Genomic DNA, 27719 nt, shown 5'->3' on the forward strand with positions numbered 1-27719 from the left:
AAAACAAGATGTGACAAACAGCCACAAATAATAAGGATACTAGATAATAAATACTGCATTTAAAATACAGCACTTTATTTAAAATAACTTATTTTGTAAAAAATCTAAATCCTTTTACAAATCTTTAAGACTTTGATGTTCATCAATTTGATGTTTTTTGTGATACATTTTATGGTTGTTTAATAATATACCTTTTATAAAAAATCAATAACTACATATACATTTACCCTATATAAACAGGATGCATACCAAAGATTAGGCACAGTTACATTAAATTCCCTAACATAATTGGAATATTACAGTAAGATAACAGGACAATACTGATTATTTATATCTTAATGAAGTATATTTATTAATAAACAGTTTTCTAAATGTGCTTTCAGTGGTCTGGGGTTTGACGTCAGTGATACATTTTTTTTCACATTTGGCACTATGAAGACAGAAAAAGCTGCCCCTCTTTGTATAATATACAAAGTGTGAAAAGCTGTGGGCCTGTGTGTTAAAAAAAATATTTGATTTTTTAAAAGCTTAGAAATGCAATATTGAAAAAAATGCAATTAAATCTTTTTAGTTCTTTTTAAAATAAATTATCCATTAGGTGGAACATGGAACATAGAACATAGATTTAAGGTTTTGCTAAAATGTAGAACAAAAAGCGTTTGAGAAAACCACCAAGACATTAGGTAAAGGTCAGGTTGAGAAGGGGCAGTGCACAGCAGCCAGTTAGATTTCAGGTTCTTACATAACTTGTGGACAACAGCCACTCTCAAAACTGAAACCTGTCACTCTTCTCCTTACTGCTCAAGGGTCACAAATCGCCACAAAGTTACAGGGGGAGACAGAATGATCTCTCTTCTCCTGCTGGGTGTCTTTTACCTCACAGCAGGTAATCCTTACAGTTCACATGTGGGATTCTCCCACTGCAGTAAACTTATTACAATTATTCTTACTTGGAACTAAAAATGCTGTTCAAGCTGGTCATTGAAATAAAAGGTTGTCTTCTTTTAATTGTAATGTTGCTGTGTATTTTTCAGGTATATTTCCTCAGGATGTGGTTGTCCAGCCCCATCTCTCAGTGACAACACAGAGCGGAGATCTTGTCACCCTGGAGTGTACTATTGTCACTACCCGTCTCATAAACTGGATTTGGTTCAAACAGTTTGTGGGTCAGCCTCCTAGATACATAGCGACTGCCTATGGGAATACAGATAGAGTCACTTTTTATAATGAATTTGAAAACAATCCCCGTTTCACAGTAAGGAAAGAAAGCAGTCGCTTCATTTTGAGTATTTCCCAGGTGAGGCCCTCAGACATGGCCACATATTACTGTGGAGCTGTGACCTACAGTGACGTGCTTTTTGGGAATGGAACTGCACTTCTTTTGACAGGTATTATATTATCACACAATCCTGCATAATTATACAGCATTTAATGAAGAGAAAAGGTATATTCTGAAGAGAGGAAATGCAAGTAGCATAAACTGTCACAGTTCTAAACAATGCTTGAGCTGATTATGCATTGTAATATGTAGGAAGCTTTATTGGCATTATTATTTGCATAACATTTTGATATTTGGGAAAAAAATGCTTCAGTAGTAAATAATGAAAAAAACAATGCATGTTGTTCTGTGCTTCAGACGGTGAGTCCAGGAGTAGTGTGTGTGAGGCAGTGTGTGTGTCTGAGCACACAGGACAGCAGCTGTGTATGCAGTGTGTGACACACAGGGAGATGGTCTCCCAGAATCCCATCATATCTGGTGGAGCTCCCTGCCACACTGCAGGAACTGGAAGATGCCTGGGCTCCACTAATACAACACAAACAGACATGACAGGTGAGGAAACTGACTTTAGTAAGGCAACAATGAGATAGCTTTAAAAGGATTGTATTCATCTTTCTGTCTATCTGTATTTCTGTATTTCATGTCCATAAGTACTTATGTGTATAGTGTCTCTGGTGTTGCAGGCTGTGTGCAGTGTGATCAACAGATGAAACTTTTCTTCTGGCTGTCTTGGGCACGAACTGGAGGGCTTTGTATTACAACAGTGGTGCTACTTCTGGTCTTACTAAGATGCAGAGAAAGAGGTACAGTAATTATGATACTTTGACTGCATAATCTGAAGGAAACACCCTAGAAATGCCTCTTCTTGATCGCAACCTTTCTTATGTAGTCAGTATGTATAACACCATTCCTTATTTTCCAAAGATCAGTTAAATGCAAAAACAAATTTAAGAAAAACAGAATTTGAAATGTATTTTATGTTTCAGCTTGCTTTTGAAAATCGAGATTGAATGAATCATTGCTCAGCTCTGCATTGCTCAAATCACTGGAAATTACTCATGTCACCTTTACACAATTAGGAACAAAAGCAACAAAAGTTATTATTCAAGTAAAGTAAACTTTTACAGAAAGCTTGACTTATTACCACAGAGAACAATGTAACTAATTCATAGAGAGAGAATGTATCCATCTTCAGTAACTGTTTTATTCTTAGCAAATCCCAGCTTTACCTGGCAGATGCAGGGCAAAAGGTGGATATACAATATAAATAGTACTTCAACCCATAATAGGGCATTCATAAAGAAATTTAAGTTACCAGAGAAAACCCATATAAATAAGAGGAAAAATCCAAACACCCAATTTCAAACAAAATCTTTAAGATGACAGAACTTATTAATTAAGTCTTATATAACAGGTTAAAAAAAGAAATACTTATGTATATTTACTAATTTATTTTTTCTTTATTATTTATTGATGGCTAGAGCAGATGGTTAGAGCATAGTAGTAGGATTTCTTACATGAGCATACATTTTTATACACTGAATTAAAGTGTCAGAGCGACAGGTTTTTGCATACTGTACTTGTTATCAGGTGGAATTGTTACAGAATAATCCTCAAAATGAAAGAAAGGATTTCTCTGAAGTTTAATAAGCATTGTGGTTTAAAGGTATATAGATAATTCAATAAGAGTTTTAAGAAGGATCAGCAGCCATTTTCACACCTTCAGAATCCGAGTTTAAAAAATAATGTACAGCCTGCATTATTTTCCATTCATAATTTTTAAAATCTGCATTTCCTTTTGTTAGCAGAGCTGATGTACTGAAGAAAGAGAAATCACAGCCTTCTCTCAAAAACATACCTTGACTCTTCCTACTGTTTTTATAAGAACTTCTATTGCAAAATATTTTATTATTTCTCTACCAATATACCTCTCATTATTTATTACAGGAGATATCACATTACATCATCAAGGAATTAATAATTTATTCTCTTTCATGTGCATCATTGTTATATATTCAAAACTTGTAGAAAGAAGATATTTTTCAATATTCAGGATATTACCCTCTTGGATACAATACAAACCAACTAGATTGCTAAAAAAATATAACAAAATGTAGAAACACTGGAGATTACAAAGGGATTGTCACAAATGCATAAAATGCATTTTCTGAATTGATCCAATGAACAGCAGCACGAGCGACAATAAAATAAATTTTGCGGTGCGCTTTACTCAGTCTACCGCGAGTCACCGGTAAATACCGCTAGTTACCGTAAATTCTCCTATAATACCGCAAGCAAAATAATAGTATCCGGAATTTCCGCAAGGTGGAGCTAATAAAGCTCAACCTCTCATGTTTGAGCTGTCGCCATCAAAGTCTTTAACGAAGATATTACTAATAGTATTAATAATGAATGACCTTGGACAAGCTGTAAACTCAAAGTATTGCCCTGGTCCACATTATTTTTTTCATTGACCGTCTTTGTAAAAGTAACACCACAGCATTTCGCAATCACTTGTTTCCAATCATGCAAAGTACAGTAATTTTTGAGAATCGATTCACTATGCCTTTCACATGCTCATAAAAGAGATTGATTTTGGAACATAAACATATTACCGTATGCAAACTGTACTGTATACAGTATGTATATGTATATTTAATGTCTTAACTGTGCCCGTTTAAGTATTGAATATTTATATGGAATTTTACCACTGAAGGGAAATCTTAGTACCTGAGCATAAAAAGAATAGGAGCATACTGTAACGCGTGTGAAGGCCATAAACTATATTAATTTTGGAACTTAAACATACAGTATATGGCTGGTCTCGGTACTTTAAAGAAAACATACACACCAGTATTCTATTTCTCCCTAAACATTTTAAGCATCGAAGTCTTTAACTAACGTGATACCGGAGTCAACAAGCATACTTTTAGAATTTGATTAAAAGGGAATATAATATGGAATCGCGGACCTAAAGAAATTAATAACGATATAATTATATTTATTTTGCAAAAAAACTGCAACGGACATAAAAACTCCCTTGCTTTTAACAGAGCGTTCCATAATTTCTAACTATGAAAATTATTTAAACTGCGACACTTATCATTAAACCAGAGCTCGAAATATCACAAGGATCCCCAAGAGCACAGCAAAGACTGTATTGAAAGTGTACTAGTGACAAACTAAATATTTTTTTCTGAACCGGGGAAAATCTGATCATGTTTCTCTATAACAATAATAAAAAACATTATTTTACATATCACCTTTATGTGATATCATCTTAAGGATAGCACATACAAGGGTTAACTGCACAACGGACCGCGCAAAGAAATTTAAAATAGTCTTCTTTAGGTGTGAGGGCAGGAGTGGATCGCAGAAGGCATAATCAGCAAATTAGGAAAACAAAGAACAGGACAGGTGAGACGTTTATCCAGAGAGCGAGTGATCAGAAAAAGGAACAGCTGTTACGCCCAGGTTTTACGCTCTCTCTCTGCTGAATGAATAAAAGCATTTTATTAAAAACGCGTTTACGTTTGTCTGGGTACTTACTTTGTAATCTGTAGTTTACATCTACTGTATTGCTTTGAGATGCTTTAACTCCGCAAGTCTGAGTTCTCGTGTCTGTCCTATCCGAACTCGAAAGTATTACAATATGTATCTTTATAGCAGGTGGTGTACAACTTTTTAGCATAGATTACACTTTTATAAAATGTGTTTAAAAAATAAAAATGATTACAATCTAATCTTTCCACGTTTGATCCCAAGATCCCAAGAAAAATAAATCTAAACGGGGAGAAAGTTATGCTGAAAGTTTATTAAGATACTTAGAAGACAAAGATATCAATTTATGTTGCATTTGTCTGATTGTGAATCAAAAAACACATATATTGAAACACGCATTTACGATTTAAATCAAAACGCGATTTAAATCAATATAAATGTTTATATTGTAACGCATAGGTGACTATTCATTGTTATTAAAATGACTTAAATTCGATCATGTTGTGATATTTAGAAATATAAATTTGTTTGGTGCGAGTGAGGTTTTATTTAATCTCTGACCAAGGGAAACGTTTCATTTTTTCAAAGAAATGTTTGTTAAAAAATAAAGTCATGGCTCCAGTGGGATTCAATCACAAACCGTGTGACAGGGGAGTCAGTAAGGTCACATGCAGAGTGCTGAAAAAGTACTACAGAAACATTATCAATAGACAATGTACAGCGTGTACTATTCTTGTGTTGCGGTACTTGAATATAATTATATCGTTATTAATTTCTTTAGATACGCGATTCCATATTATATTCCCTTTTAATCAAATTCTAAAAGTATACTTGTTGACTCTGGTATCTCGTTAGTTAAAGACTTCGTACCGCGTGTCATCGTGCGTCACAATGTGCTACGCCGTAGCCAATTACCTCCGATACATGTCTGTACCGCACACTTTGAATGGCTTCATCTGTAGGTTTCACAATAAGAAGCACTAAATGGTGTTGGGTATCTGGAACAAACTGGCCAGCCAGAGCTATTTTACAACTGGCTTTCAAGAAGCAGCTGGATCTTCAAATTAATGCACTACCTACAAAAGGAACCTGGCCCTCTCGTGGTTGTTTGCTAAAATATAATGGGAGAATGTTATAAGACTGGGTAATGTACCAATATATCACAATATAACTCAAAGAGAGCCATGTGATATACAGTACTCCAAGGGGGACCCACTGAATAAACAAAAAGTGCTTCTAATGAAATAAAGACTTCTTTTCTCATTGTCTGTCTCAGTAGACATGTACATTACAATGTAATTACTGTAATGCCTTACCAACATGTATTATATATTCAATAAGTCATATGCATGTCATATTAATAAAAATATTTTATGTCCAAAAAGGAGCCATGGTCATTTTTACAGTGTTGTTTTTTTTACAGTAGACCAAGGCATACAATGGGTTTTGTTTGTTAAGGTGGTCAATCAAACAACTAATTTAGGACCACTTTATTTAGAAGCATATGAATGACACAGAGTGAATGTAGTACCTGTAAAAATGTTACAGCTTAGTGTTACAATCATACTTTGTGAGAAGGTGGTCTTCTGTTAAGACTTTTCTTATCTCCAGACAATTTATTTAATTTAGTTTAATTCTGGTGATAAATGCAATGCTAGTATAAACATTTCGCACAATATTAAAAATAATAAATTACGAATTATATGTTTATCAAATTATAAAATATTATAAGACAATAATTTGGATAGTGGTACGTTTTTTATAATTTGCAATAAAAGAGTTTATAGCAATTCATAATGACTCATAACTTGCTTATTATATATCACTATTTTAGAGATTTGAGCTTACTATACAGGTTACCTTGTTCTAAGGGGTTACTGAGAATTCATACGATCTAAGCAAGTATTACGTTTAATTTTAGTCATCATAAGGCGGACTTTATGAACAATATAGAACTAAAGGAGGGAAGGGGATCATTAAAATTGAGATGGAAAACCTCAAAGTTAAAACACGTTTCTGAAATATTGGTGGAGCAGTAAGAGGAGCTTTTCCCTTTGGACACATATTTTGTAAACAAAAGCCCTGGTATGCTGACAAGGGACAGTAGTAGGTCTTGTCAAGCTGTTAAAAGATGTTAAACTAAGGTCCTGACTGCTTGGGTATTACACTGCATCTCCTGGCTAAATTCTGCTCTGGACCTGCATCAATTTATCTTCATTTAAACTAAATATAGGGTTAAAGAGAAGCTAAATATGATATCTAAAATATATCGTAATGGATGGCATGGTGGAGCAGCCATTAGTATTGTTATCTTGCAATGCTGGGGTCCTAGGTTCAATTCTGGACCTGTGATGCCGACTGATGTGAGTGTACAGATGCAGCCATTCAAAATGCGCGGTAAAAACCCGCGGTACAGTAACCTACCCGCAGGGCACCGGAGGGCACTGCGGTAAGTGATTGGCTGGCCAAAATGACCGACAGGGGCACTCGTGGTGCATTGGTTGGTAGTGAAAAGATTTAATCATTTAATGTCTTTACTGTGCACATTTTAATCCGCTTAGTTTTGAATATTTATATGGAATTTTACCACTAAAGGGAAATTTTAGTAGCTGAGCATAAAAAGAAGAGGCGCATAATGCATCTGAAGGTCATAAACGATATTAATTTAGAAACATAAACATTACTGTATGTACATAAACTGTACTGTGTATGGCTGGTCTTGATAGTTTAAAGAAAAAATACACACCAGTCTTCCATTTCTCCCTAAACATTTTAAGCATGAAAGTTTTATGAAACGGTACCCAAATATGTGATTGCTGTATAGAATGAATTTTAATTTTTAAAAATTATTTAACACGAAAATTAAGCTGTTTACATCTTCCGCCTGAGAACAGTCACCCGTTGCTACCCAACGCAGAAACACAGCCACTAACTAGCAAAGAGAGGACATTAGCTAGCCAATATGATAAAGAAATAAATTATTATGTTCTTTATTTCTTTTGCACATTTATTTGAACATTTCCATCGATTGTACAAGCACTTGGAAACTGTCCAATCCCTAGTTCATCAGGCATTTTCTTTTACGCTGGGGGCGTTCTCCCGGTCTGGCGCCGGTCTGTGTCTTCTAGGATATAATGCCAGTGAACTCTTGTTTTTATGTCCACTATAACAGACAATCTCCTTTGCTTTTAACCGAGCGTTTAATAATTTCCTAAAATGAAAATGATTTACTTTATTTCCCTCACGGGATCAATAAAAGTATCTATCATCTGTCTAAACTATGGGACAGAATTCTGGGGTCTCCCCATACCAGAGATTATGGTAGGGCTTCAGAATGGTGATTGGCTGACACCATCTGACACCCCTCTGATTGGAGAAAAAAGACGTGCTGGTATACAGACGTGTTTGCTATACATACTGTACCAGGAAGAGGATTTTTTTCTATTCAAAACGTGTATTTTAAAAGTTTAATTAAGAAGTAAAAACCTTACAGCGTACACAGATTTCTAAACTGATCAGGATCATTATCTTTGTCTTATGCATAATAATGTTCACCACTCTGTCTAGCAAATTCATAATGAACTTTATTTAATATAGCGTTTTAAACGAATAAGTAATTAGATTGCTCATAAACCTAATCACTTGCCTTTTCTTTTTATTTAGGCTCAGATTTCAACTATAGATCGTATTATTAATAAGCATAATAACAACCAACCAACAAAAACAACCATATAAACATAATACAGATGCAGCCATTCAAAGTGCGCGGTACAGACACCGCAGTACAGATACCGCAGGTAAGATGACACGCGATACCGCGGTGCGTGATTGGTTGAGCGACAGGGGCACTCGTGGTCCGTCGGTCTGTCGTAGAAAGACTTACAGTACAGTAAACGTCTTTACTGTGCCCGTTGTAGATATTGAATTTTACCACTGAAGGGAAATCTTAGTAGCTGAGCATAAAAAGAATAGGAGCATACTGTAACGCGTGTGAAGGCCATAAACGATATTAATTTTGGAACGTAAACATACAGTATATGGCTGGTCTTGGTACTTTAAAGAAAAAAATACGCACCAGTATTCCATTTCTCCCTTAACATTGTAAGCTTCGAAGTCTTTAACTAACGTGATACCGGAGTCAACAAGCATACTTTTAGAATTTGATTAAAAGGGAATATAATATGGAATCGCGTATCTAAAGAATTTAATAACGGTATGATTATATCCGTGTACTGCGGCAGAGCTGTGTAGGGCTGTTTCGCCTACCTGATCATGTGAGCTGTCTTGTAGCCTACTGGTCTAGGTGCGTGACTACCAGCTGGTAGGTTGTGTGTTCGAATCCAGCTGGTGCTGGACTTTTCATTTTTATTTATTTATTTTTTAATCGCGTAACATAAACATATTACCGTATGCAAACTGTACTGTATACAGTATGTATATGTATATTTAATGTCTTAACTGTGCCCGTTTAATTGAATTTAAAAAAAATATTTAACACGAACATTAAGCTGTTTACATCTTCCGCCTGAGAACAGTCACCCGTTGCTACCCAACGCAGAATGGTGATTGGCTGACACCATCTGACACCCCTCTGATTGGAGAAAAAAGACGTGCTGGTGTGCTATACCAGGAAGAGGATTTCTTTCAATTCTAAACGTGTATTTTAAAGTTTAAGAAGTAAAAACCTTACAGCGTACACAGATTTCTAAACTGATCAGGATCGTTATCTTTGTCTCATGCATAATAATGTTCACCGCTCTGTCCAGCAAATTAATAATAAACTTTATTTTATATAGCTTTTTAAACGAATAAGTAATTAGATTGCTCATAAACCTAATCACTTGCTTTTTCTTTTTATTTAGGCTCAGATTTCAACTATAGATCGTATTATTAATAACCATAATAACAACCAACCAACAAAAACAACCATATAAACATAATGGTGGTGCTGGACCTTCCAGTTTTATTTATTTATTTTTTAATCGCGTAACATAAACATATTACCGTATGCAAACTGTACTGTATACAATATGTATATGTATATTTAATGTCTTAACTGTGCCCGTTTAAGTATTGAATATTCATATCTAATTTTACCACTGAAGGGAAATCTTAACATAAACATACAGTATATGTATGTTTACCACATTGGTGGTGGTGGAGGGGATCCCCATTACCTGTAAAGCGCTTTGAGTGGAGTGTCCAGAAAAAGCGCTATATAAGTGTAAGCAATTATTATTATTATTATTATTATATGGCTGGTCTCGGTACTTTAAAGAAAAAAATACGCACCAGTATTCCATTTCTCCCTAAACATTGTAAGCTTCGAATGAAACCACTAAATAAAGACATAAATATAGAAATCTTACGATTTGTTTTATTTAATGTTGGTAGCAGGATGAACTGTCAGAGTGTATATTTTGTCGCAAAGTTGCTACAAGATGTTAACAGTGAAAAAGGTATTTAGAAATGAGTTATTTCAAGATGAAAAAGAAAACATACACGAAACATGGTGTCATTACGACCAGAATCGGTCTTGAGATATTTTTAACTTGATTTACAGTATTTGAGAGGTATGTCTTAACACCGATACTACAGTGCTTAAGTACTGCTCACGTATATGTTTCTAGGTTTATATTATGCATTTCATACGGTCAAATTACTTTTGAGCAACTAATAAGAAGCGCGAAACGGTATGCGTTTTAGTTTCGTTTTGTGCTGGAACCCGTGGATTGATTAGAGATATCAAGTACATACAAGTCATTTTTTAAATGTTGTAGTTCGTCTTGAGAAAATGTTACGAGTACATCATCTATCAACAATTACACAGGTTCTGTTTCCATATTGCGGATTTTGGTTAGGTACAGTATTATCAAATCCAGTGGCGCTGTGTGTGATTGAAACCTGTAAAACCGGTTTAATTCGTCACAGCCAGCACTCTTCAGGTGTGAGGGTCTTCTGCTCAGAATGAAACGCTAAAATGTTTGTGTATATTCTAATGGTAGTGGGGGCAGGGTGTGTGGGCACAGGTTTGTTCTTCACACCTGAAACATTTTCTCTGAAAGGATTTTCTTCGAAGTTTAACCGATCTTGTTACAGCATGTTACAGTTTACTATTATTAACCATATTAATTTTAAGTGCTTAATGTAAAATCTTGTAAAAATATATTTTCATTGTTCAAATATACATTAATATACATTAAGTCTGACTATCATATAATAAGTTAAATACAAAACTAAAGAAAAAATAGGGTTAAATATAATTCAAAATATTTTGCTAACAATGTTAACTGTTTATGAATAATAAAATGTATTAACTAAGGAGTAGGATGGCACAGTTGTTAGTATGTTTTTTGTTTTGTTTCTTTTTCATAAATACAACAGTAGTACCTGATGTCTCAGTGGCTTTCAAAATTAAATTATGCATGCAAACCTGTGAACTAGAAAGATAACTAAGATTTTAATACTAATTAAATGACCGCGGGCACTTCCCACCCCCCCTACATTCTCAGAGTAGAACAGACTAACCTTCTAATGAAAGACGGTCCACCCCCCACGGACAGGAAAAGTGCCCACAGGCACTTAAACTTAATATGGTCAGTAACGGTAAACAGTAACATGGTAAGAAGGAGCACGTACAAACGTTTTCGAAATAACCACATGTAAGACTCTGATCCTAAAAATGTTTAGGGAGAAAGTGGAATACTGGTGTGCTTCCAGAAGAATCAGTATGGCTCAGAGATTAAATAAAACTTCACAGACATTAACGAAGAGCATAACGCGTGTACTGTATACACTGCAAGTACAACCCAACTCTCTGCAGGAGTGCTGGCTGTGACGAATTGAACCGGTTTCACGGGTATTTTCAAAGTAGGAGGCGAGATTTCCAGCGAAAGACACCCCCCCCCCCTCCCTTTAAAAAACCAGTAAATACAGTACTTACTAGTTAAAGGCTAGGCTCTCGACTACGGCGAAAGGAACCCTTCTTTCATTAGAAGACAATGAACATATTTTAGCCCTGAATGAATTAATAGCAAACATGGTTTACATAAAAGACATTTTTCCAAGAAAGTTTAGCCTTTGTCACTAATGAAACCACTAAATAAAGACATAAATAGAAAAATCTTAAGATTTTTAAAATACATGACTTTGCTAAAATTTATTTGAAAATAAAAACAATTACAACCGCCAGGGGAGAGAGAGAACAGGGGAGGGATGTTGGTTTTGCATAAGGGGCGGGGCTATGGAAAGTAGGTATGATTGGGAATGTGTAGTTACATGTTCTGGCTGTTTGTGAATTATCGTTGTTGAGTATGGAGTGTTTAGGTATTGATTTTGTGTAATGCTTTATGTTGAAAATTGAGGTGGATTTTGTTTATGATAAACAGGATAAACTGGGATGGGAGGAAGGTTTGGTTTTGCATAAGGGGCGGGATTATGATAATTGGAGGACTTTGCGAGTGTAAAATGGTTTGATTATTTGATTTTGTATTGTGGTTGTTATCTATGTTTTTGGTTGGTATTATGTTTATATGGTTGTTTTTGTTGGTTGGTTGTTATTATGGTTATTAATAATACGATCTATAGTTGAAATCTGAGCCTAAATAAAAAGAAAAAGCAAGTGATTAGGTTTATGAGCAATCTAATTACTTATTCGTTTAAAAAGCTATATAAAATAAAGTTTATTATTAATTTGCTGGACAGAGTGGTGAACATTATTATGCATGAGACAAAGATAACGATCCTGATCAGTTTAGAAATCTGTGTACGCTGTAAGGTTTTTACTTCTTAAACTTTTAAAATACACGTTTAGAATTGAAAGAAATCCTCTTCCTGGTATAGCACACCAGCACGTCTTTTTTCTCCAATCAGAGGGGTGTCAGATTGTGTCAGCCAATCACCATTCTGCGTTGGGTAGCAACGGGTGACTGTTCTCAGGCGGAAGATGTAAGCAGCTTAATGTTCGTGTTAAATATTTTTTTTAAATTCAATTAAACGGGCACAGTTAAGACATTAAATATACATATACATACTGTATACAGTACAGTTTGCATACGGTAATATGTTTATGTTCCGCGATTAAAAAATAAATAAATAAAAAGCACCAGCTGGATTCGAACACACAACCTGCCAGCTGGTAGTCACGCACCTAGACCAGTAGGCTACAAGACAGCTCGCATGATCAGGTAGGTGAAACAGCCCTACACAGCTCTGCCGCAGTACACGGATATAATCATACCGTTATTAAATTCTTTAGATACGCGATTCCATATTATATTCCCTTTTAATCAAATTCTAAAAGTATGCTTGTTGACTCCGGTATCACGTTAGTTAAAGACTTCGAAGCTTACAATGTTTAGGGAGAAATGGAATACCGGTGTGTATTTTTCCTTGTGATATTTTAAGCTCTAGTTGAATGATAGGTGTCGCATTTTAAATCATTTTCGTAGCTAGAAATTATGAAACGCCCTGTTAAAAGGAAGGACGTTTTTATGCCCCGTTGAAGTAAAACAAAATGCCTGACAAAGTATGGCTTGGACAGATTCCAAGTGCTTGTACAAATGTGCTAAGGAAATTATACTTTGAGTATACAGCTTGTCCAAAGTCATCCATTATCAATACTATTAGTAATATCTTCAGTAAAGGCTTTGATGCATAAATATTTCTGATGAAGGTAGGTTGTGTACTTCTGTATAACTGAGCAATCTTGCTTTCATAATATATACCAACATTTGAATGACTGATGATTAACATGCTGTAATACACAGTTCAAAATTAAAGGCTCAAATGCTGTACATGAGAGGTTAAGCTCCCCCTGGCGGTTTTACAAGGCGACGCCGGATAGTTAGTCACGTGACACACGTGATACCGCGTGATACTGCGTGATACTGTGACACGCCCACCGCGGTATACCGCGAAATACCTCACCCATTTTGAATGGCTGCATCTGTACCAACCAAAAACATAGATAACGACCACAATACAAAATCAAAAATATCAAACCATTATACTCTCGCAAATTCCTCATAATCCCGCCCCTTATGCAAACCAAACCCTCCTCCCATCCCAGTTTATCCTCTTTTTCATCCTCAAAATCCACCTCGATTTTCAACTTAAAGCATTACTGCTTACTGGGCTTTTTTTTGGGGGGGAGGTGTCTTTCTCTGGTAATCTCGCCTGCTTCTACTTTACAAGTACAACCCCCTCTCTGCCGGAGTGCTGGCTGTGACGAATTAAACCAGTTTCACAGGTATTTTCAAAGTAGGAAGTACAGTGTTAAGTGGTAGCTGGGCTCCTCAATAGAATCGCTTTAACATGCTAATGCGTTGGTTTAACAGTCCGGGAGTGGCAAGCTTCCAATGTCAACTCGACTCGATTGGAAGACAATGAACATATTCTAGCCCTAAATGAATTAATAGCAAACATGGTTTACATAAAATACATTTTTCCAAGAAAGTTTATAATAATACGATCTATAGTTGAAATCTGAGCCTTAATATAAAGGAAAAGCATTTTCAGAGAGCAATCACGCTGTGTTTATGTAGAAAAAGCGATTAGGTTTATGAGCAATCTAATTACCTATTCGCTTAAAACGCTATATAAAATAAAGTTTATTTAGAGATGAATGATCAGTGTCGCAGTTTAAATAATTTTCGTAGGAGGGCTTGGACAGATTCCAAGTGCATTTTTGCAATTTACGTTGCAATTTAGAGCTTTCTGGCAAGAGGAGACACCCAAATTATAATGTAACATGCCACTGTTTGTGCATGAACAAAGTTATACTGCAATTTTCCTAAGATACGCGATTAAAAAAAAATTTTTTTTGATTCCCCGGCGGAACACACTCCATAAGAATCAGCGATTTTATACAGTATATCGCTTTGAAACACATATATTTAAACATGCGTTTACAATTTAAATCAAAACGCGATTCAAATCAATATAAATGTTTATTTTGTAACGCATAGGTGACTATTCATTGTTATTAAAAATGAATTAAATTCGATCATGTTGTGATATTTAGAAATATAAATTTGTTTGGTGCGAGTGAGGTTTTATTTAATCTCTGACCAAGGGAAACGTTTCATTTTTTCAAAGAAATGTTTGTTAAAAAATAAAGTCATAGTTCCATGGGATTCAATCACAGACCATGTGACATGGGAGTCAGGAAACTAACACACAGCGCCACCAGATTTGACAACACTATAAAAACGCTATAAAATAATGTGACTAGGCACAGAACAAGTTTACAGCACAGTACAATAATAAATGCTGACCATGACTTTAGAAGCATAAATTACCTTACACTCAATTTAAACACAAGCTGTCTTTAGCCCTCTAAGCTGGTTCATACAGAAATGTAGAGATCCAGGCTCAGAACACACAGCTTCATTAGCGAATACATATGCAGGACAACTAGAGAAGACGTTTTACAGAGGATGGATTTTTAGAAACATCCCATCAGTGACATCACTGAAGTCAACTCCTAGGTACTGTAACTGTCGTGTGGATAGTTTCACAAGAATCAGACAAAGGTTTAAGAATCGCTTGTTCTAGATAAAACTGCAAAAAAAACAAAACAACAACCCATAATGTACTTCTTTGCGGCTCTGTTTGCCCAAATCATATATTCACAACGTGAAATCTAGAAAATAATATTACGTAACCAAAATCCGCAATATGGAAACAGAACCTGTGTAATTGTTGATAGATGATGTACTCGTAACATTTTTACAAGACGAACTACAACATTTAAAAAATGACTTGTATGTACTTGATATCTCTAATCAATCCACGGCGACATTGTTAAAAGCAGAGTCCCAGCACAAAACGAAAGTAAAACGCATACCGTTTCGCGCTTCTTATTAGTTGCTCAAAAGTAATTTGACCGTATGAAATGCATAATATAAACCTAGAAACATATACGTGAGCAGTATTTACGCACTGTAGTATCGGTGTTAAGACATACCTCTCAAATACTTTAAATCAAGTTAAAAATATCTCAAGACCGATTCTGGTCATAATGAAACCATGTTTCGTGTATGTTTTCTTTAAAGTACCGAGACCAGCCATATACTGTATGTTTATGTTCCAAAATTAATATCGTTTATGGCCTTCACACGCGTTGCAGTATGCTCCTATTCTTTTTATGCTCAGCTACTAAGATTTCCCTTCAGTGGTAAAATTAGATATGAATATTCAATACTTAAATGGGCACAGTTAAGACATTAAATATACATATACATACTGTATACAGTACAGTTTTCATACGGTAATATGTTTATGTTCCTAAATCAATCTCTTTTATGAGCATATGAAAGGCATGGTGAATCGATTCTCAAAAATTACTGTACTTTGCATGATTGGAAACAAATGCGTGATTGCGAAATGCTGTGGTGTTACTTTTACAAAGACGGTCAATGAAAAAAAAGAATGTTGACCAGGGCAATACTTTGAGTTTACACTTACAGCTTGTCCAAGGTCATTCATTATTAATACTATTAGTAATATCTTCGTTAAAGACTGATGGCCACAGCTCAAACATAAGAGGTTGAGCTTTATTAGCTCCACCTTGCGGAAATTCCAGATACTATTATTTTGCTTGTCGTATTATAGGAGAATTTATGGTAACTAGCGGTATTTACCGGTAACTCGCGGTAGACTGCGTAAAGCGCACCGCAAAATAATGCGGTATCGCCCGCACATTTTGAATGGCTGCATCTGTATATTTGAAAAATGTTTAGTAAACTTGACTTGACCGTTGATAATACAAATGGATAAATGTTTATTTTAGGATCAGAATCAGTGAGCAGGAATGTTGTGCAGCAGCCTGTATCTGTCCCAGTCAGGCCAGGAGATTAAGTGACTTTCCAGTGTACAGTACACATTGAGACCTGTGAAGGAGAGTCTGATGTTCATTGGTTAAAGATTGGTTCAGGAGAATCCCTCCCAGGAGTAATTTACACTCATGGAAACAGGAGTGATCAGTGTGAGGGGAGCTCTAAAGCTAAGCTTCCAGCACAGAGCTGTGTCTGTAACCTCCCCAAGAGAAACCTCAGCCCCTCTGATGCTGGGATTTACTTTTGTGCTGTGGTCACATGCTGGGAGATAGTGTTTGGGAATGGGACAATTCTGGAGATAACAGGTAGCTTGTTATTACTCTTATTTACTTATATTCATATTTATAATTAAAACTCTCATTATATAAATGATAGTAATAGAAAATGGATAATTAAACTAACTGTATTAAGATTCAGAAATAGTCTCTTTTTTTAATTGTGTATGTAATGTGTATTACTAAAATAAGAGTGTCTGAATTTAATGTTGAGTAAATCAGAAAAGGGACATGATCCTTCTGGAAAAAACACTAAAAACATCAGTTTCTACCCTGATGAAATTACAAAACAGGAAACATCTTTCCACAAATATAAAAAGTAGCATGGTAAAAATACAATAAAGAAAGCAATTATTATCATCATATTCAGCTAATAAATCAGTAAAAAAATGAAATAATAAAAAAACTTATGAAGATATTGTACCAAATCAGTTTTATTGCCTGTTCGAAGATATTTGAAGAACAAAAGTAAATTGTCTCTTTGAATTAAATAATATGAAATATTGCACTGTTGATGAGGAACGATACAAATGTTTCTATTCAGATTTCAGTTTACAAGTGAGACAGTTTACTGAAGACAAAATATCAAGTCTACACTGACCTGCTATTGTTATTAATATTTACTAAACACCTTTTTACTGTTTCCCCACCCAATTTGAAATTTCCAAATATTTTTAGACTTGTCTAAGAGAATGAGACATCCAGTCCTGCTCCTACAACATGCCTGCATGCACAGCAATTTGTCATTTGTAAGCTCTACAGTCGCTAAATGCAAATGTACTGGAAGAATACAAGAATCTTTACTGGCATCACCGCAAGCCACGTGCCAAGTCACGAGACTCATTAGTGTTGGAAAACAATGCGCAGATGAATCATAAATAACTCAGCATTAAAAATAATATTTTACATTAGGAAATTGACACTGTATATAATATAATATTATAATAATATTATAAATATAATATTAATATTTATATGGAATTTTACAACTGAAGGGAAATCTTAGTAGCTGAGCATAAAAAGAATAGGAGTATACTGTAACGCGTGTAAAGGCCATAAACGATATTAATTTTGGAACATAAACATACAGTATATGGCTGGTCCAGGTACTTTAAAGAAAAAATACACACCAGTATTCCATTTCTCCCTAAACATTTTAAGCATCGAAGTCTTTAACTAACGTGATACCAGAGTCAACAAGCATACTTTTAGAATTTGATTAAAAGGGAATATAATATGGAATCGCGTATCTAAAGAAATTAATAACAATATAATTATATTCATGTACCGCAACACAAGAATAGTACATGCTGTACGATGTCTGTTGATAATGTTTCTGTAGGGCTTTTTCAACACTCCTCTTGTGACCTTGACGGTGGCACTGTGGGTTAGGTTCCTGACTCCCACATCACACATTGGGTGTTTGAATCTAGCAGGAGCCATGACTTCTTTTTTTAACAAACATTTCTTTGAAAAAATAAAACGTTTCCCTGGGTCAGATTTTAAATAAATCTTCACTCGCACCAAACAAATTTATATTTCTAAATATCACAACATGATTGAATTTAAGTCATTTTAATAACAATGAATAGTCACCTATGCGTTACAATATAAACATTTATATTGATTTAAATCATGTTTAAATCGCCTTTAAAACCCATAAATAAAGCTGATACTGTTTATACTTGTAATTATCTAAAACTGTATTACAGCAGCACAATGCACAATGCAATGTAAATCGCTATCTTTGTCTTCTGCGTAATAATGTTCACCTCTCTGTCCAGCAAATTAACAAAAGTTATAATAATTAACTTTATTGTATACGGCGCCTTTAAAGGTGGCTCCTCAAAGCGCTTTACAGGATAAAAACAATAAGAACGATACTGTTGGGCTGGGCAAACGATTTTTTTTTTAAAGAAATACAAAATGAGATATAATGATGTGTTCCCGCTTAGACATTAACGAAGAGCATAACGAAGGTCATAAAGGTCATAAACGATATTAATTTTGGAACATCAACATATTATGTAAACTGTATGTTGCTGTTATTGGAATTTTAAATAAAAAATACTGTAAAATCCTGGGTTCGGTACAATGTTTCAGGCATTCATGTGAAGGACAACAGAGCTTTCACTGGCCAATTATCAAACTTTATTGATAAAACAAAAAAAAACTATCCGACCAAGCCAGAAGAAGACAAAAAGAATAACGGAAACAGCACGAGCCCGCATTCTCTCCTCAGCCGTCCACACCACACTTTTCCCTGGGTCAGAGATTAAATAACAATTCACTCACACCAAACAAATTACCACACACTGAACACTGAACATGTTAACCCAAATATGTCTCACAATACTTTTATGGTACATTACTTTGCTAAAATGTATTTAAAAATAAAAACGATTACAAACGCCAGCAGAAAGAGAGACACACACACAGTTCTTCATTGTCAAAAAGTAATTGTTTTTTACTTTGTCAGCACCCAGACAAACGCAAACGCGTTATTAATGAAATGCTTTTATTCATTCTTAATCTAACTCACAAGTTGTTATCTGCTGTTGAAGCTCTGTGAGACTAGACTCACACATGGCTAGACTTGACTATTTAACCATGAGATTATGTTTGTTTATTAATCCTCCTTGTTATGCACTGAGAATGATAAGCACCCCAAACATGGGGGCGGCGTAGCGGTCGGCTCTGGCTTTCCCATCTATACCGATGCACTGCAAGTACAACCCCCCTCTCTGCGGGAGTGCTGGCTGTGACTAATTAAACCGGTTTCACAGGTATTTTCAAAGTAGAAGGGGGCAAGATTTCCAGCGAAAGACACCTCGCCCCCTCCAAAACCCAGTAAGTACAGTACTTACTAGTTAAGAAAGCTAGGCTCCTCAATGAAATCGCTTTAACATGCTAATACGTTGGTGTAACAGTCCGGGCGTGGCAAGCTTCTAATGTCTCCCGACTACGGCGATAGGAACCCTTCTTTCATTGGAAGACAATGAACATATTCTACCCATACATGAGAATATAATGCTGGCGCGTGGGCGCGGTGGGGTGCTGTACCAGCTGTCAAAAAAAGCTGTTTTTTTTTTTAAAGTCAATTGAGTGTCCATAATATTGCAGTAAGTGAAAAGACCACGGGCATTCTTCCTCCCCCTACATTCTCAGAGTAGAATATAATTTATTATTAGCACAATTTATTACAGTGCTAAATTTAATATTATTGATTACTAATAATTTATGCTAACACCTAGCTTTCTTAACTAGTAATTACTGTACTTACTGGGTTTTGGAGGGGGGGGGTGTCTTTCACTGGAAATCTCGCCCCCTTCTACTTTGAAAATACCTGTGAAACCGGTTTAATTCCATATTAATTCCATATTTAATTCCTTCACTTTTGCATAAGCTTTCTGGAGGAACAGTGGATGGGATGCGGCTCTTTCTGGGAATACTGCAAATTCACAGGTGCCTTACTTGATGGAATTCACATTATCATATTCACATATCACCCACCCCCCCCTCTCTCTCTCTCTCGCTTGCCCTCCCCCCTGTGTATTGTCTGTTTAGGGCAAGCGAGAGAGAGTGTGCTGTCCTTTGACAAAACAAGGCTTGCCAGATAATGTGAATCGAAAACTGTTTTTCTAGCTTTTAAAGTCGTGCGATGTGTAAGCAGGAACACATCATTACATCTTACATATGAAAAATACATAATATAGCTCCCAAACAAGCGCAAACGTGTTTTTAATAAAATGCTTTTATTCACTCATAATCTGGCCATTTCAGGAAGACTAAGGAAGGACTAAAGAAATTGTCATCTGTTGTTGAAGCTCTGTGAGCTCGGTGACTTTGAGACCATTTGTTATCCACAATTCAAATAGAGAAAAAAGAGCTGACTGACAAGATTTAAGATGTGGCTGTCAGCGTTGGATTAAAAAAAACACGTTGCCCGACATTAGTTGCATTGCTTGAAAAATAATTTTATTTTGAGAGGCTGGATAAGTAATTCAAGTGTTTTTTTAACTTCCTGAAAAACTTTATTAAGATACTTAGAAGACAAAGTTATCAATTTATGTTGCAGTTGTCTGATTGTGAATCAAAAAACACATATTGTTCGTCCGAATCGAGGTCACCAGGGGGTACTCCTGTCTCCCCAGATTACACTTTTTATTTTTAAGATAAACGCGAGATAAACAACGTTTGTTTGAAACTGCTCCACAAATTTTCTCACATGCACGTATTCTCCAATATCACCACAACAAAACCATAAAGTTTGTTTCCACAGACATGACACTATTATGCAATAAACCAATAAATTAATGAACTAGCAGAATCCCAATAAAAACACCCGACCACCCGGCCAGCACAGCATGTTAATATCATACATTTTTACCAACAAAACCGCAAAAGCAAAAACCAGCAAATATATATATATATATCCCATGTTTTTACCTTATTGGAGCATGATATATATCCAAAATAACTCAGACTAGTTTATCTCAAGAGCTAGAGACTAGTAAACGTTATTGATTACGTAGTAAATGTTTGACGAACGACCGCTAGAAATAAGGCGATTTGATTGGTAAAAACCGCTGTCATTCATTGTATTTTCAGCCATTCAGAGCCCTTAGGGGGTGAGACTTCCTCTAGAAGCTTCAGGCTGCATTTGTAGCTGTCAATCATTGACTCAGAAGGGGTAATCAATCAGTTTTTAATCAGTTTCTTATCAGTTCTTCTTTTTTTCCACACCAGAAGGCAACTCTGAGGTTTTTTTTCATTGCATAACAGCAGATAAAGGCTCTCTAGCAGTGTCTAAAGGTTTTTATAGCAATTGCAATGGTTATTATTCTTATTTTCAATATTTTCATGATTTTTTATTAATTTCATTAATTTCATTCCAGGTCCAGTCTTCACAAAACATGATGTAGAATTTTTTCTAATTGATCAAGTTGTCCCAGATTTTTATCCAAGCTAGTAGTTACCTAGAACAAGGTTTTCAAATCATTCCCAGGCCCTTGACATGCATATAGTTGAAAAATCTGACCTCTGAATACCAAAAACACATGTTCGCCAGCTGTTTTTTGGGTTTTTTTTTCATATGTTTGTCTGCTGAGTGGACACATTAAGAAATATAAGAAAGTTGACTATTCACACTCAAAGCCAAGGGGGTTAGCTTCAGTTTAAGACCTGAACCAGGCTCCTGCTATGTTCTGCTGCAGAGATATAACAAATGTTTAAGGGGGAGGAAATTCCAGGCGGACATTGTCTAAATATGTCAATGTTGTTAAGTGGTTTTAAACACGCGTTTGCGATTTAAATTAAAACGCGATTTAAATCAATATAAATGTTTATATTGTAACGCATAGGTGACTATTCATTGTTATTAAAATGACTTTAATTCAATCATGTTGTGATATTTAGAAATATAAATTTGTTTGGTGCGAGTGAAGTTTTATTTAATCTCTGACCCAGGGAAACGTTTTATTTTTTCAAAGAAATGTTTGTTGAAAAAAAAAAGTCATGGCTCCAACTGGATTTGAACACCCAACGTGTGATGTGGGAGTCAGGAACCTAACCCACAGCGCCACCGGCAAAGTGACATGAGGAAACATTATCAACAGACATCGTACAGCGTGTACTATTCTTGTGTTGAGGTACATGAATATAATTATATCGTTATTAATTTCTTTAGATACACGATTCCATATTATAATACCTTTTAATCAAATTCTGAAAGTATGCTTGTTGACTCCAGTATCACGTTAATTAAAGACCGATGCTTAAAATGTTTAGGGAGAAATAGAATACTGGTGTGTATTTTTTCTTTAAAGTACCGAGACCAGCCATATACTGTATGTTTATGTTCCAAAATTAATATAGTTTATGGCCTTCACGTTACAGAATGCTCCTATTCTTTTTATGCTCAGCTACTAAGATTTCCCTTCAGTGGTAAAATTCCATATAAATATTCAATACTTAAACGGGCACAGTAAAGACATTAAATATATATATTCATACTGTATACAGTACAGTTTGCATACAGTAATATGTTTATGTTCCTAAATCAATATCTTTTATGAGCATGTGAAAGGCATGGTAAATCGGAGATTCTCAAAAATTACTGTACTTTGCATGATTGGAAACAAATGCGTGATTGCTAAATGCTGTGGTGTTACTTTTACAAAGACGGTCAATGAAAAAAAGAATGTGGACCAGGGCAATACTTTGAGTTTACAGCTTGTCCAAGGTCATTCATTATTCATACTATTAGTAAAATCTTCGTTAAAGACTTTGATGGCGACAGCTCAAACATGAGAGGTTGAGCTTTATTAGCTCCACCTTGAGGAAATTCTGGATACTATTATTTTACTTGCGGTACCACGTGGTATTATGAGGTACTATAAGAGAATTTACGGTAACTCGATGCAGGCTGCGTCAAGCGCACCGCAAAATAATGCGGTATCGCCCGCTTGTTTTGAATGGCTGCATCTGTACACATCTTGGTGCATTTTTCAATCAGCACACGAGAGAAAGCTCAAATTACAAACAGGTACAACAGCAATCTCTGAAAACAATAATTAAATTACTCAATTTCTAACATACAGTAAGAGGTTTGAAGTACATGTGTTAATTCATACAAAATAGTTTTTTAGTTGAATTATTGAATAATTATTTATCATTTGAAACCCTTCACATGTGACTAAACCATAAATGAGCTGAAAATGTTTTCCCTTTCTTTTTTTCTGCCACTTGGACAACACTTCATTAAACATACAGTAGGTTTGCATTATTTTTTGTTTGTATTTGAAACAACAACAACAACAACAACAACAAAAGAATATAGAACATTAGTAGATTAAATGTGTAAATTAAGTGCAGTTAAATTACATAAAGTTAGGCATTATCTGATTTACAGTATGTGTAACCCCTTTTTCTCTTTTTTAGAACCAGGTCACAGAAGTGCTGAATTACGCTGCCTTGAGTTTTACTGAGAGTGATGCTAGGCCTGGGAGGAAGAGGACTGAGATGGACAGACAGACTGTGTATTCCCAGGTCCAGTACAACCAATGTAATTGAGTGTTCTGGAGGTTGTGCCTGTCTCCAGGGAGGAAAGAGCCATTTCAAGATGAATTAATTACTGCCATGTTCTCTTCCACTGGAGCACTGCAAAGGAAGCTAGCCTTACCATGGTAACTGATGATGGCTCTACTCACCTGTCAGTCAGCCGGTTGCCATGGTACACAAACAGACTGGAAACCTGTTCCACCTGTGTGCCATTTGCTACCACATTCTTCTCAAGTGGATCAGCCCATTTAAAATCTGTTTTGATCTTGCCCGGGGCTCTGTTATATAGTTTTGCCTGGAGCTTCAGTTGAGTTATCAAGCTTTGTATAACCTACCTTGTGTTACACTCTCTGGATTCCTAGCTTCGCTTTGTCTCATCCTTGCCTTTGGATTTTCCCTGTGCTTGCTCTAGTCTTTCACACTAATGGATCTTAAAAGCTTGTCACAACCATGCCTTTGGATTCTCCCTGTGCTCTACAACAGTGTCTACTTAGATTTAATCCTTGCCTTGCTAGAGCACATCTCTGGACTGTGTTTGCCCATTTCCCTCGGCTGCTCTTACGTTAACCTCATGACGCCAGACTGCTGCATTACTCCATTATGAGCAGCAATATTACAATAACCTGATTGTTTCAAAAATATAATCTGATCAAATAGCTTAATCTACCATGATGTGGGGGTACAGTATACACAGGGCCGTATTCCCCAAAGCACTTACAGCAAAAAATCACCACAGTTATTTCCTCTTGAATGAACCTTTATTTGAGCTATTTTCACTTGAGAGTTCTTTATCTTAGAGTTCTGTTTGTGTAAAGATAAAATACATAAAGAATATGTATGTGCTGAATAAATATTGAAACCCCAGAAAGAGAGTGAATAAGTCTAGTCTTTACATGAACTCCCATTTACAAATTTCAAAAAACGTATTTGTGTGTCTTAAAATATTTATTGGTAGTGTGGCAAGTTTGTCTCCAAATGCTAAGGAACTGGAATTTGATTAAAAATGCAATTGAGGTTATTTAGTACTCATCTCACTAAAAAAACATCAATCAACAAAATATCTAGTTAGACTCTCTAAGGGTTCACTATTCACATTCTATTCAAACTAAATTTCTCTCCAAGTTGTATTAACCATTGGTCATCTGCTTAATGGATAGTTATCTATTCAAATCTCCATGGTGGTACAATAAAAGATTCATTATTCTAAAGAAATTGATTATTTTAAATTCTTGTATCTTTCAGCTGAGCTGAGATTATATCGAATAAATAAATAATTTTGTCTTTTACACAAGGGTGTCTACTTCTCTCAAAGTAATTCGTTTCTCTCAATGCAATTCCTTTTACTTCAACTGAACACTTATTCTGTATGCCACAAATGGACTGCAGAAAGATGTTATTTTCATAATTCTTACTGAAATCTCCAGTAAAGCAGAGCATGTGGAAAAGGAGGGAAATTAAGGGGAAAACCTTCAACATGATGACTGTTGAAAGCTTGTTTGACTTTTTATACAATTCTGAGTAAAAAGGGGGAAATAGACACGTGTTTTCAAGGGTTTTAGAATTTCTTTAGAATAATATGTGTGACTTTAAATCAAACCTTTATCTATTTTATAACTTATTTTAGGAAAACATCATTGCTTAAATTATAAAGAAATCTGGTATTGGATTCTTTCACATTCTGAATGCAGTGGTTCTTCTGTGGTTGACTCTGATCAAATAAAGAGCATAAAAATATTAAACAAGCATGAAAAAATGATTTTACTGGGCACTGTGAAGAATCTGTTTCACACAGAACAAAAGAACACACAGAATGAAAGAAAAAGTAAAACTGTTACAAAATGTGTTAAACCAAAAATAGGTACCAGACACTGTTACCATATCTGGAAGAAAGCACTCATTTACACTTCAATGAAATCAGTGATTTTAGCAGCCAGCAAATGTTTTTCTCAATATCCTGTGTGGTGGAGTTTGTATCCTTGACTGGATGTACTGTATGCCACTGTTTTTCCTGTGATGTTTCTTTATCTTCTGAAGCAACCAGTACATAATGGTTTAAATACAAGCCATGAGAGATAACCAACTGGTACTAGGTATGGGCTGACAGTCATCAAGCCAGAAAATAATATAAACAACCAAAGTGGTTCAGTTGGGTACAGTAGCTGCATCAGCATGCACAGTCTGCAAAGGAACAAGTAATAAGTTTATTCCATGCTGAAAAGAGAAGAGAGAAAACACAATGTTTCAGCTGTGGAGCCTTCTTCAGGTGTCAGAAAGACAGGGCAGACAGCAAAGATAAAATAGCACAGAAGATCAAAAGCTGGGAGAGGGGAGAAAGAGGGCCTTTCTGCTATGGGAGTTGAGAAACCCTTCTTTGAGAACAGAGACAGAGAGATAAGTGCGATCATGGTCGTCTGAGGTTAAATGAGAAACTATGGGCTTGGAGAAATAGTTTTTAATTACACCATAGTTTCTATTTTTTACCTCAGACAGCCATGATCACACTGATCTCTCTGTCTCTTTTCTCCAATGTGAACCTCCTTGTTCACAGCTCCCTTGACCGCCCTCAACAACCATCCACACCAGGCACTTTCCCTTGCAACAGAGCTCGCTGTATCACCTGCAAGTACACAGCCACCACCACACTCATTAAAGGCCCCTCAGGACAATTCCGGATCACCCAGACAGCATCTTGTACCTCCAGCAACCTTATTTACTGTATCTCTTGCAGTAAATGCCCAGCCATCTACATTGGATAAACAGGAAGGAGACTCGGAGACCGCTTCAGAGAACACGTCAGGGCTGTGAAGATTAAAGATCTCTCCAAGCCCATTGTTTCTCATTTCACCTCTGACGGCCACGACCACTATAATCTCTCTGTCTGTGTTCTCAAAGACGTTTTTCCGAACTCATACATCAGAAAGACCACCGAAACTAAAATTATTCTGCAGCTAGGATCACACATTCTCCCTTCTCTTAACAACAGACTACTGTTCTTTTAAATTTTCTCCATTCATTGGAAGTTTCATTTCACACCTCTCTGCACCCATTCTGACTTCACACCTCTTGATTGGCCTCTCTTTCTGTCCCCTGCTCCCGACTCTCACTCCTCCTCCCTCCCAACCTTTGTTCTCCCGCTACTTTACCTTTGCCTACTGCCCTGTCTCTCTCACACCTGAAGAAGGCTCCACGGCCGAAACGTTGTGTTCTCTTTCTTCTTTTTTTCAGCATGGAATAAACCTATTATTTGTACTTTGCAGCTTACACATGCTGAGGCAGCTACCCACCAGAATTAAGTGTTGCTGTGCTTTCCCAAATGAGGCCCCATCTCTCTCTTCATCTCGGTGGTGCAGCCACAGAGAAACTATTCATGCAGGCTGATTTAAGGTTTCTTTTGATAAGGTTTCCTAGGACAGCTCCCAAAGGGGGATGCACTTAGCTAAGCCTGGCTATCATGATCAATGGTCATCCATTGGCGCCTATCTGTCTAGGGAGTGCTAGATGGACATCTGGACTGCATTCCTAAGTGTCAGGAGTAAGTGACTCATATCTCACCTTGATCAACCAATCAGGGACTGGTAGGGCCGAGTAACCCACGTGGGACTCTGATGCCCATGGAACTTTCAGCCAATCAACGAGCTGAAGTTCCTCCAGGTAAAAACAGGCAACACAGAGGGTCTGAGAGATTCAGTAGGATTCAGTGGAGAATTCTGTGGACTATTCTAAAGGGAATTCAAAGGAGAATTCCAGGGCAGGACGGCCCAG

At 36.0% G+C, this 27719-nt stretch overlaps 1 protein-coding gene across 3 annotated transcripts; it reads left to right on the forward strand.

Moving 5' to 3' along the window:
- Positions 1-238: 238 nt before the first annotated feature.
- On the forward strand, positions 239-25699 carry LOC148676429 (uncharacterized). 3 transcript variants are annotated; one of them, XM_088607999.1, is made up of 5 exons: positions 239-886; positions 1035-1388; positions 1637-1831; positions 1963-2082; positions 23838-25699. In XM_088607999.1, the coding sequence occupies exons 1-5, from the start codon at positions 844-846 to the stop codon at positions 23882-23884; spliced, it is 759 nt and encodes a 252-aa protein (XP_088464125.1). In that variant the 5' UTR covers positions 239-843; the 3' UTR covers positions 23885-25699. The 3 variants fall into 3 exon arrangements, with proteins under 3 accessions (XP_088464125.1, XP_088464130.1, XP_088464136.1); XM_088608004.1 differs by lacking the exon at positions 23838-25699 and adding an exon at positions 3085-3898 and having other exon boundaries at positions 241-886; XM_088608010.1 differs by lacking the exon at positions 23838-25699 and adding an exon at positions 3088-3898 and having other exon boundaries at positions 243-886.
- Positions 25700-27719: the final 2020 nt, after the last annotated feature.

The sequence above is a fragment of the Lepisosteus platostomus genome, chromosome 2, assembly GCF_059453375.1.
Source record: "Lepisosteus platostomus isolate fLepPlt1 chromosome 2, fLepPlt1.hap1, whole genome shotgun sequence".
Classification (NCBI taxonomy): Eukaryota; Metazoa; Chordata; class Actinopteri; order Semionotiformes; family Lepisosteidae; genus Lepisosteus; species Lepisosteus platostomus.

Bases quoted from the DNA above. Each gene is read 5' to 3' on its own strand.
- LOC148676429 (XM_088607999.1), top strand. From the start codon at position 844: ATGATCTCTCTTCTCCTGCTGGGTGTCTTTTACCTCACAGCAG. The intron at 1,389-1,636 runs GTATTATATTAT...TCTGTGCTTCAG, and splicing joins AACTGCACTTCTTTTGACAG to ACGGTGAGTCCAGGAGTAGT. The intron at 2,083-23,837 runs GTACAGTAATTA...TCTCTTTTTTAG, and splicing joins ACTAAGATGCAGAGAAAGAG to AACCAGGTCACAGAAGTGCT.